At 33.2% G+C, this 12,500-nt stretch overlaps 2 protein-coding genes across 3 annotated transcripts in view; one reads left to right on the forward strand and one right to left on the reverse strand.

Annotated features, from left to right (window-relative positions):
• The window catches only part of trappc10 (trafficking protein particle complex subunit 10), a 52,098-nt gene extending 42,774 nt beyond the window's left edge, over positions 1 to 9,324 (forward strand). The window contains exons 17-23 of the mRNA XM_077229835.1: positions 1 to 133; positions 1,005 to 1,105; positions 1,193 to 1,319; positions 3,531 to 3,695; positions 4,715 to 4,895; positions 6,494 to 6,685; positions 7,786 to 9,324. The exon at positions 1 to 133 is cut by the window's left edge and continues 97 nt beyond it. Of these exons, the coding sequence (XP_077085950.1) occupies positions 1 to 133; positions 1,005 to 1,105; positions 1,193 to 1,319; positions 3,531 to 3,695; positions 4,715 to 4,895; positions 6,494 to 6,685; positions 7,786 to 8,027 (1,141 nt within the window). The 3' untranslated portion in view covers positions 8,028 to 9,324. The remainder of the gene's footprint in view (positions 134 to 1,004; positions 1,106 to 1,192; positions 1,320 to 3,530; positions 3,696 to 4,714; positions 4,896 to 6,493; positions 6,686 to 7,785) is intronic.
• A 996-nt stretch (positions 9,325 to 10,320) lies between these two features.
• Positions 10,321 to 12,500, reverse strand: part of cp110 (centriolar coiled-coil protein 110) — a 14,472-nt gene continuing 12,292 nt past the window's right edge. For both annotated transcript variants that reach the window (XM_077229837.1, XM_077229836.1), the window contains exons 10-11: positions 10,659 to 10,726; positions 10,321 to 10,570 (exon numbers count right to left, since the gene is read on the reverse strand). In XM_077229837.1, the coding sequence (XP_077085952.1) occupies positions 10,468 to 10,570; positions 10,659 to 10,726 (171 nt within the window). In that variant the 3' untranslated portion in view covers positions 10,321 to 10,467. The remainder of the gene's footprint in view (positions 10,571 to 10,658; positions 10,727 to 12,500) is intronic.

A 12,500-nucleotide genomic window follows, 5' to 3' on the forward strand; every position in this document is an offset into this window, starting at 1 on the left:
CCTGGACGTGCTCTGCCATATCCCAGCATGCCCTGCGCGGGGCGAGAGCGATCACCTGACCAACGGGCAGATCAGCCACCGGTCGCGCAGCAGAACACGCTTCACCAGCGGATCGTCACTCATCGACCAGAAGGTTCGAGACGCGCACAAATCACACGGAAGTTACACTGATGATTGTGTTTGCTTTTCAGTGCTGATATCAGCCGTAATCTATTATTAAACTAACTATTAAATCTGTCATGAAATCAAACTTCACAATGAAATGTTATGATATTCCAATAAATATATATCAGATTTTAATAAATATACAGACACCATTTATAAATATTTAAATATATATATATATATATATATATATATATACACACACACACAAAGAAAAATCTGTCATAAAATTTAATTAGTGTCATGGAATTTTAAAATTGTGGTTTCAAGCCTGGAAATAATAATAATTCTAAATAATAAATATTTATAATAATAAATGAATAAAACTCTCTCTCTCTCCCTCTCTCTATATTTATTTATATATATATATATATATATATATATATATATATATATATATATAGTTTGTATGTGTGTGTATATACAGTATAATATGTATATCTATATAGACACACACACACATTTATATATATTTCGATATTTTAATCTAAAAATATATTTTTATATGACGGTCATGCAAAACTGAAATTTTTGTGTCATGAAAAAGAAAAATATTTTGTGTATATATATATATATATATATATATATACACACAAAGAGAAAAATCAGTCATAAAATTAAATTAAAATAAATTCAATTAGTGTCATGGAAGTTTGAAATGGTGGTTTCAAAAATCTAAATAATGAAATAATAAATATTTATAATAATAAAGATACAAATAATGTGACTGAAGGCCCGCTGTGTGTGTGTGTGTGTGTGTGTGTGTGTGTGTGTGTGTGTGTGTGTGTGTGTGTGTGTGTGTGTGTGTGTGTGTGTGTGTGTGTGTGTGTGTGTTGCAGGTGTCTGTTGATTGTCCCTGGTCCATTTACTCGACGCTGGTCTCGCTCAGCTTCCACGTGCCCTTCAAAGTCAAGCACTCGCTGCTGTCTGTGGGACGGAGGTACTGACCCCGACCCTTCATGACCCCTCACTGTTCCCATAGTAACCAGTGGTCTGATGCGTTTCCTGTGTGGTTTCATCCCAACAGGAAGTTCATCCAGGTTTGTCTTCAGAATGTATCAGACAGTAAGTTTCAGCTGACCAATCGAGCGCTGGCGGAGAATCAGCACACGCCGTCACTGGAGCTGCTGTCTCTCAACACTGAAACACACAGCGTGAGTCTGATACACACACTCTGATTGGCTCTCGATGATGTCTGGGATATCTATTACTAGGGCTGCACAATATATCGAAATATCGCTATATTAAAATATTATTATTATAAATTACAATGCTACCACTACTCCTTCTATTATTATCATGAATGTTATTGTTGTTACTACTACTATTATTATTATTATTATTATTAGTATGAATACTACTTCTACTAAATTGCCTCTATCTATATCACTAAAATATCCCAATGCTTAAACTTACCAATGTACTGCATACATCACTATATCGAGTTATTTATATTTAGCGGTTTTCTCTTTTTTTCTGTTTGTCTTTCTCTTTTCTGTATGTGTATTCACAGGTGAAACTCGAAAAATTTGAATATCGTTATAATTTTGATGATTATGGCGTACAGCTTATGAAAACCCCAAATTCATTACATGAAATCAATTAAAAAAAGGATTTTAAGGCCCTCTGAAAAGTATAATCATGCATATGTATATAGTTATATATACTAAATATATTAGTTTCACCTTTTAATTTGAATTACTGAAATACATGAACTTGCACGATATTCTAATTTATCGAGTTTCACCTGTATCTCATCTGTATTATCGTTTACCTTTTATCGTTTACGTTTAACTTGCAATAAAACATTTTTTTTTTTAAATATCGCAATATGCATATCACAACAGCAAAAGTCATGAACAAAAGACAGAGAAAATCACTCACTGCTTTTGTGGCTTTAATAAGAATCAGTATATATTTAATTCATACAGTGAAAACTAAGCCGTTTTATTTTTACATTTGATTATTCAGTTTCTGTAGTTAAATAAACTTAATGACGGATAATCTGAACCCGGTGCTTTACACTGATGTTAAATAACACTTCTTATGCGACAGTAAAACACTGTTCACTTTCAGAAGCTGTGGATGTTTTCTTATCACACATTTTTTTTATAATTTTTTATAATTTTAAAGATAATTTAAGTTTATTATCGTATCGCATATCGAATATCGCATTATTTAATGGGTTATCGCATTTTCTTCAATGTCGTGCAGGCCTATTTATTATTATTACCATATCAAACAGTACTGGAGTTTCATCAGATGACTTGAATATTTCTGTTTGTAAAAAGTTGATCATTGTAGAATGATTGTGATGATTTGCATCTGCATAGAAAATAACTAGTTTATTTATTATTCTTTTTTAAAAGCTGAGAAAATTTTACATTTTAAAACCATCCTTTTAGGCCCGAGTGATTCGGGGGGGAAAATTACACTTTTGTTGTCTAGTGAACGAATTCAAACCTCTTTCATAAAGTAAAAAAAAAAGTTAAAAATAAAAAACAAGACCATAAAATGGTAATAATTATGATTTTGTGAGTATTAAATAAATAAAAATCTTAAAATAATACTATTGTACTGTAAAAGTTTAATAAATATGTAAAATTACAATACTATTACGTCTTAATTATCGTCCAGATTTTTTGAGCTTTTATTTCTTCTACAAATAAATATATGCGCTGCTTGTTTCAGTCAAAAATAGATTAAAAAACCCGTATATAAATGACAGAACACAAGATTACTAAAATGAAAACATTTAAAGTATTAGTAAAAACTATAATGGTATCTGACTGATAGTAAAATAACACAGACTGCAAATAAATTAAATGAATGTGCCGCTGGTCAGTGCAGCACGTACTAAGCCATATCGCGATATATATATATTTATTTTTTTCCCACTTTTTTCATTACTAATGTGCGTTCTTGAACGAATCTCACGAGTGAATGATTCAATGACTCACTCATAAAGACTTCACTTGTTTCATTACTGGATGAATCAGAGTTTTTAAACAAATCTCTTGAATGATTCAATAACAATTACATGTTCTCACTTGTCGCCACCTACTGGTGTAACGATGTAATTGTTACAAACTTTATTTGAAGTGTCAAGTTACATTTAAAATGTACTCTATTTTGATGGCTAACGTAGACAACAGTGTTTATATCAGAACTATAAACCTTTATCCAGAAGTTCTGTGATAATCTGAATGATTGTAAGACAGAAATAATAATTTTGTGTGTTTAAAAACACTGTTTGTGAAGCTGTTTCATAACAACGGCTCTCTCTGGCTCTGACTCAGATCTGTATGTTCACTGTGATCGAACTTGTCAGAGGTTTAACAGATACTGTGTGTGTGTGTGTTCAGGTGGTGTTCAGTCAGCAGTGTGTGTTCAGCGTGTGGGAGCTGCGATGGAGCGACGCCCCTCCTCTCTCTCTGCAGTGTGTGTTCTCCGCCAGCTTCGCTCCCGCAGACGCACCGCACGCGGATCTCAAACCCTACAGCTACGAGTTCACAGTGGAGCGAGTCTCAGTGAGTCTGACATTTCATTTAATATTCAACAATATTATTCATCTGCTGCATTGACACTATTATATGAGAACTGAACTGAGCTGGACGATGACATCACGGTTTCCTCCAGAGCGGATATATATATAATTTTTTTAGTTTTTTTGTTTTTTAAACAATAAAATGAATCATCACTGAACTTATTTAAAGGGGTGTTTGATTATGATTTGACTTTTCTAGCTGTAGTTAGTGTGTAATGTTGCTGTTTGAGCAGAAACAACATCTGCAAAGTTACGACTCAAAGCTCAAAGCAAAGAGAGAGATTTTCTTTCACAGAAATCTCTTTTTAAGGACGACAACAAACGGCTGGTAGGAACTACAATGAGCTTCTTCACGGGTTAGTGACATCACAAACCCTAACATTTACATAAACTCCGCCCCCGGAACACGATTTATAGATTATCATGACAGAATATGCTAATCAGTGACTAGAAGATCGTTAACTCCACATCAGCTGCACACATTCATCAACTAAGCGTTCAGAAATGTCCTTCTTGAGTCTCTCCATTATTGTCTGACGGTTTGAACATAAAAGGCTAAACGTTTTTGAAATGTTCAGTACATGTCTGTGTGAGGTAAAAGAACACGAGCTCTTGAAGCTCCGCCCACTGTGCCGGGAGCAGCAGCTCATTTGCATTTAAAGGGACACACACAAAAACTGTTTTTGCTCACCCTCAAAAAGTGACAAATTTAACATGCTATAAAAAATATCTGTGAGGTATTTTGAGCTAAAACTTCACACACACACTGGGGACATCAGAGACTTATTTTACATCTTGTGAAAAGGGCATCATCCAACCCCTTTTAAGCTTGACTGTGACGCTATTTTCTTCTGGAAAATTAATTTTTTCATTATTTTCCTGTTATCACTGTAAACTGCTTTGAAACACTCTGTATTGTAAAAGCGCTGTATAAATGGAGACCTGACTGACAGATCAAAGCGTCAGTTCAATGCTTGAGGTGTGTGTGTGTGTGTGTGTCAGACTCTGTACAGCGTGCGAGCGGAGATCCGTCCTCCTGCAGGCGAGCAGCACTGTCGCACCGGCGCCCTCTGCAGGCTGGAGGTGTCTCTCACACGCCTCACCGAACCCAGCGCAGCGGAGCCGGACGACGAGGAGCTCAGCGAGACCGACGGCCTGCGCACGTCCAGACTCATGTATGAAGGTACGGCCGCTGAGACTCTCACAGGGGGAAGGGCTTCTTCAACCTGGCCTTTCGGAGTTTATGAAAAAAAAAAAAATTTATTAAATCGAAAAAAATGCCTAATTAATTAATAAATAATTTTAAAATATTACAAATATAAATAAATCACTGATGAAAATTTTTATTTTATTTTACATGGTTTCCAAACGGGTTTGTGAGGCGATGGAAAAACTACAAATTAATTCAATTGTAAAAATGTCAAATTAATGAATAAATCATTTTAAAATATTACAAAAATAAATAAATCACTAACCAGTTTTTAAAAAATATATATTTTACATGTTTTCCAAAAGTGGTGTTTGTGAGTTAATGAAAAGCTAATAACAATAAAATCATAAAATGTCAAATGAATGAATAAACCATTTTAAAATTTTAAAAAATTTTTTAAAATCAATAACCAAAATTTTAATATTAATTTTATTTTACATGCTTTCCAAACTGGGGTTTGTGAGGCGATGGAAAACTAGAAATTAATTAAATTTTAAAAATGTCAAATTAATGAATAAATCATTTTAAAATATTATTAAAAAAAGAAATCACTAACCATTTTATATATATATTATTTTAAAATATTACAAAAATAAATAAATCACTAACCATTTAAAAAATATATATATTTTACGTTTTCCAAAGTGGTGTTTGTGAGTTAATGAAAAGCTAATAACAATAAAATCATAAAAATGTCAAATTAATGAATAAATAGTTTTAAAATTTTACAAAGGTTTTTTTAAATCACTAACCAAATTTTTTTAATTTTTTTTATTTCAAATGGTTTCCAAACTGGGGTTTGTGAAGCGATGAAAAAACTAGAAATTAATTAAAGCGTAAAAATGCCAAATATATCTTTTAATATTTAATGTTTTCAAAACTTCATATTTTCCATGAAGTCATAAAATATGTAATTGAGAGATTTATTTTTATTCGTATGTTATTCAAGGTGGGTTTTGTGAGTTAATGAAAAAAAAAGTAATTAATTAAATCACAAAAATGTCAAATTAATAAATAAATTATTTTAAAATATTAAAAATAAAAATAAATGACTAATTTTTTTATATTTTATGTTTTCCAAACTGGCGTTTGTGAGTTAACAAAAAGCTAATAATAGTTCAATCCTAAAAATTTAAAATAAATGAATAAATTATTTTTTAAATATTACAAATAAAAATAAATCACTTGCCAAAAAAAAAACGTGAAATATTTTATTTGTTGACCTGAATGTCATGTGACCTTTAACCAACATCAGAGAACCGTGAACATGTTAGCGTGTAGTTAGATATTAATTTAAATCAGTTTAATATTTTAACCTAAAGGTAACAATTCTTTTCCCATTATTCCTGTGGAATTGTTTTGTATGTATTTAAATTTTAGATATAAAACTGCAATAATTATCTGCATTATAATTAAGAAAAATGTATAAAATAGGAAAGGACGTCAACTTTCCAAATGAACAAACACACTAAAGTTTTTTTAAATTTTGTATATATCCTCGTTTTGAAAACGTAACAAAGATTGTGTGTGTGTGTGTGTGTGTGTGTGTGTGTGTGTGTGTGTGTCTGCAGTGATTGACAACCACAGTAACTGGGCGGTGTGTGGCAAGAGTTCAGGGGTCGTGTCTATGCCGACGGCTGCCATGGCGACACACAAGGTTCACATGGAGGTCATGCCACTGTTCGCGGGTCAGCTGCCGTTCCCCAACATACGTGTGTTCAAGTACCTGCCACATCACGCCAGCGTCACGCAACCCGACACAGGTCACACACAACACACAACATTCTGTCACTATCTGTGTGTGTGTTGTAGCATTTAATACCAGTCTATATCAAAAGATTTCATACAACTTAATACATTTAAGTTCAACTTAATAATTATAAAGTTCAAGTTTATAATAAAAAAAAATAATAAAAAAAAATTAAATATAAAAATAATAAAAATGCAATGTTTTGATCTTAAGGAATTGTATTGTCATTTGATTGCATATTTAAAAAAAAATATTAAACAAGCTTTAAATGTTGGGTTAGGGTTAGGATGCTCAAGCTTTATGAATTAATTTGATCATTCTGTTGTGCAGCTGTGAATTAAAAAAAAGATCATAAAAATAATAAAAATGCAATGTTTTGATGTTAAGGAATTGTATTTTCATTTGATTTGCATCATCATTTGTATTTAAAAAAATTCACGGCTGCACAACAGAATGATTAATTCCGCACAATTAATTCATAAAGCTTGAACAGTTGAATTTTTTTTAAAATATGCAATCAAATGAAAATACAATTCCTTTGCATTTTTATTATTTGATTTATTTTTCATTTTTTTATTCAGAGGAATTGTATTTTCATTTGATTGCATATATAAAAAAGAATATTCAACTTTTCGAGCTTTATGAATTAATTTAATTATTCTGTTGTGCATCACTGAATAAAAAATGACAAATAAATCAAACAATTAAAATGCAATGTTTTGATGTAGTGATGCACAACAGAATAAACGAATTAATTCATAAAGCTTGAAGAGTTTAATAATTTTTTTAAATATGCTATCAAATGAAATTACATCAAAACATTGCATTTTTATTATTATTATTATTTTTTTATTCAGTTACAAAGGTTTACATGAATGTGTGATATTCCTTAAATTATATTTGAATTAATTATTCTTAATTTGAGAAGTACATTGTCATCATTTCTTATGTTTAAAGCTTTTTCCGCATTCATCAGAGACTTTTATTTTGGCGGTTTGCAGTGAAGCCCGTTTGTCTCTCTCTCCCTGATTGATCTGAGTGAACGTGTGGATTGGTCCAGTATGTGTGCTGACTGATGTGTGTGTGTGTGTGTGTGTGTGTGTGGTCCCCCAGACTCGTGTGTGGAGAACGACAGTGTGTCTCTGCTGGATAAAGCTCTGGACGATCACCTGGACACGTCGAGTCTCCGCAGTCGAGGAAGCGTTCAGTCTCTGGGCGAGCAGCCGCCCCGGGGCGTCCCGATGCCCAAACGCCAGGCCTTCGCCCCGGGACAGGTGTTCACCGGCACACGCGGCCGCCAGGTGCTCGTGCTGCCCGCCAACGACCAGCACCTGCTCGAGGTCACCGTCACATGACCCCCACGGGCCGCCCTCGTTGGACGGGAGACGGGTCACATGTGACTAGAGCCGGACACTCTTACTCCGTCGCACACTTAATATGAGAGACACTCGACGGCATCCCTCAGACATCCCATAATGCCTTGCAGCCCCTCCTCTCCGTGCTCAGGTGTGTGTGTGTGTGTGTGTGTGAGCTTCATTCGCTGTGTTCATGATGAGAGCGCCACCTGCTGTACATACTGTTCAATACATAGAGGATATTTAAAGAGAACAAACTCTGCTTCACTGGGATTTCGGGGATTTCGATATTCAACTTTTTTATTTTTTGAAGGGGAAATGATGTCGTTGATGTTACATTATCGCTTTATTGACAGTGTTGTTTTGAACACGCCCCTTCCTGCTGACATCATACGATTGATGTGTCGCCGAATGATCGCGTTCACACAAACAGGACGACAATAAATGTTTTTGTTTCATGCGTTGTTGTGGAGAACAGTCATATATCAGTCCACAACCAAAACAACTTGTGCTTTTTTCTTAGTTTTTTTTGGCATTTTTACTATTTTCATGAAAACGGTACATTGTAAATCGATTTCATTTATAAAATCTAAATATAACTATTTTTATTTGTCATTTATAAATTATAAGTAAACATCCCACTGGTTGCATTTGTTATAATGGCTAAAACTGGATTTTTATATTAAAATGATGCATTAAAATTATATATATACACACACATGCACAAGGAATTCTTTTGCATAAATCATAATTTTGGGGGGAAAATGTGTCATTGTGATAATGCACAAAAAAAAAAAAAAAAAGTATTGATTTTGGGGTGAAATATGATGTTTGTGTGTGATGATGATGTCACAGATGGACGTTTAAGCCTGTAAACACTAACGAGTGTGTGTGATTTAATCAGGAGCGTCTGAAACACACACATCGGAAGTGATGCGTTTCTCTGCTGTGAATGGTTGCTCTAGTCCGTCTGTCTCGTGTGTGTGTGTGTGTGTGTCGTATGTGTTTCAATCCTGAGAAAACCTCGTCTGAACGGCCAGCACTGATTGGCTCTCGAGTTCATCCACTGCTCAATATTTATTTCGCTTGATTTCCTCTGGATCGGATCAGGATTCTCGAGATCCTCACACACTTGTGTGTGTGGAACGGGATGTTGGGATTCAGCCTGTGACGTCATGAACAGTTTCACAAGCTGTTTGTAAATCGTCAATCAAACATCACAGATTGTAATTAGATTATTTAAATGAGAAGAATATGTACGCATTATATCAACTGAAAATATACATATGTTTTAAAAGGGTGTTTGTCGTCTTGTTTTTCTATTAAAAAAAAACTTTTAATTGTTTGTTTAACAGATCCTCCACATTCAGGATTCTAGATAGTAGCTCATTTGCAACACCTTTTAAATAAAACAATACGACAAAAAATACTAAAACCAGTGTTTTATATTTCTGTGAAAGACTTTCAACTCAGTTTGTTTGCATCTTAATTGTTTTAACGATGTAACGGATGAATCCATAACGATGTCAATCCATATATATCGTTCATGCATTGATACTCTAGTCATGAAAAAAAAAAATATATATATATATACCCAAAAAAAAAATATATATATATATATATACCCCAAAAAAATAAAACAAATCCCAAAAAAATAAAAATCACAAAATTTTTTACTTTAATTGACATGATTTCATGAGCAAGATTTGTTAGACATTTATTAATAATCAAATTCATTATATGAAATCATCCAAATGTTTTTTTAATGCTTGTTTATAAAATTGAAAAGCTTCAAGTCGCATCAGCATGATGACATCACTGAACGCATCTTAATTGAGTTGCTTCAATAATTGAGGATGAAACATGAAAACAATTCAGATTTCTGCATCATTTATGGGGAAAAATGCTTTAAAAATCAATTGTTTTAGTTTCGTTTGAGAAAATTATGAAATCGCTGAATAAAAAAATTCTAATGACCCCCAAAAAAAGTCCAATCACCCAAAGAAAATATTTAATCACACCACAAAAATAAAAGCATAAAATCAATTAAAAAAACAGAAAATATAATGCAATCATAAACAAAACAAAAAATCGAATCGATCCCTCAAACAAATACTGAAAAAAAAAGATCACCCCAAAAATAAAAGTAGACTTTCCAAAAAATAAATAAAAGTATCCAACTAACAACAAAAAAACCTAATCAACCCAAAAACCAACAATCTGGTAAATCCAAAATAAGTCATTAAAAAAATCTATTGTTTTAGATCTTTGAGGAAATAACAAAATACAACAATTACTATTAATAATTTATTAAACTGTACAAATACAGAAAACCAGTAATAAATGAACTTCAGCACCTCAGAGGAAACATATATAAAACCACACTGAAAAGTTGGCAAATGTTTGAAGAGAATAATCTAAAAACACGAGTATAACGTGATCATCGCGCACTGACTCTCTTCGAAACCCGACAAATCTTGGGCACAAGGATCCATTTCTCCTCAGACGGGGACAACTTCTTCCTGTCAGCTGATCTCTGCAGCCTGACGACACACACACACACACACACACAGGTGTTATCAGTGCTGTCATCACGGTCATGTGACGTGTGTTTTCTGCAGGTTCACTCACATGAGCAGTTTCTTGCGTTCTAAAGCTTTCCTGGTGGCGGCCGAGAGGAATCCCTTCGCTTTATGATCCTGAAACACAGAAGAGACTCATGAATGATCCAAAAATATATATCTAATACCCCACAGAATATAAATACAATAATAATATAAAAATGTATTTACCCAGAGAAAATATAAAATATCTAATCATCCAAAAAATAAATAAAATTAATATAATCTATAATAACCCCATGAAAAAAATCTATCCTTATATTAATACTAACAACGAATATTAAAAATAGAATCATAAAAAAAAATTAAAAAAAAGATTTGCTCCGCCCACAAAATTGATAAAATAAAGTGTGTGACTGTTTATTTAATAAAATAAAAAATCTAATCACCCTCCAAAACTACAGAAGAGGATTAGGGCGAGGCAATAATAAAATATTATAGATTTAAAGATTAAAGTCATTATAATGCAAGATTAAACTCAAATTTGGAGAAAACTATTTCGAAATACAATGTTGAGAATAATAAACTCATTACATTTCGAGAATAAAGTCATTGTGTTTCGAGAAAAAAATCGTTTTTTTTGTGCTAAATTTCGAGAAAAAAGGTAAAAATAATGTTGAGAATTAAGTGGAAATAAAATGTGTTGAATAAAGGCATTGGATCAGAGTTCGTCACATCCTGAGAGGAATGAGAGTTGGGTCACGAGTCAAGCTGGATTTTACACTTTCTAGAACCAGCTCTTCGTTCTTGGACCATTTATGAACTTTTGATATACAGTTATTAATAATCAACAAGATGCATGAAGTCAAAATTCAGTCGGTCGGGTGTGGATGGATGAAACGCATGTTAGGATAATCAATGTAGTCGATATAAACAATCTCAAATTAATCTCAAAATGTAACATTCACTCCAGGGGCCTGTACCATGAAGCCGGTTTAGGTGGCTAGCCAGCTATGTTTCAGTTTAGTTTGCGTCAACCCTGGGTTTTAGGGACCATGAAAGTGGTTTGGCTTTTAGCCGTGTTCATCGCCATAGTAACTTACGCTCCACGGCTAACCTGGTCCGGGTCAGGTGATGCTCCAGGTAAGAGGTTGCAAACTGAACTTGGACCAATCAGCTGTGAGCAAAGTGTCACATGACTGATGCGATAAAGTCACTCCACCTGTTTCTACTCTAAATTAAAGGTCACTACATAGCAAATGATTTTTAAAGACAAAATCGTCTGGTTTTTAGTGATGCTTATTTAGAATAATAAATTTGTATGATTTAGATATTATTTATGTAATTATTATACCCTTAATCAATCACAGATGTACAATTTTAGTTCATCAATTATTATTACGCAGTTTAATTGAATAAATATATAAAGGTAATATAAATACGCTTTAGCATCAATAGATGAAGCTATAAAATAACTACATGTGTGTTAAATGTTCAATTCTATCTATACTTTATCAGCTGTATAAAATAACTTCACAACTTTTACTTGCACTGATATAGCAAGACTTTTTCTTTTAGTTGTCCTCTTTCATAGACAGCTGTTTTCTTCTTGCTGTGTAAATTTGTTTAAAGTCTTACTATTTTAATACTTTTATTTAATAAGTGAATTTCGCTGCTTCTCTCGCGAGAAATTAATCTCAGTTTCACTCTTTCTCAGCGTGTGATTGGCTGTTCGCTGCTGATGTCACACCTAAACTCCTAAACTCAGGATCAAAGCCTGGGTTGACAGAGAAAGATGATGATCAGCATCATGTGACCAACAAAGCCTGGTTGGATTGGTTTGGTTTTGTCAACTCTAAACTAATCCTGTAACCCTGAGTTTGTTCAACTACCATCATGGTACAGGCCTCAG

This window comes from Siphateles boraxobius, unplaced genomic scaffold, assembly GCF_051911475.1.
Source record: "Siphateles boraxobius isolate OS27281-9 unplaced genomic scaffold, OSU_SipBor_1 135, whole genome shotgun sequence".
NCBI classification, from domain to species: domain Eukaryota; kingdom Metazoa; phylum Chordata; class Actinopteri; order Cypriniformes; family Leuciscidae; genus Siphateles; species Siphateles boraxobius.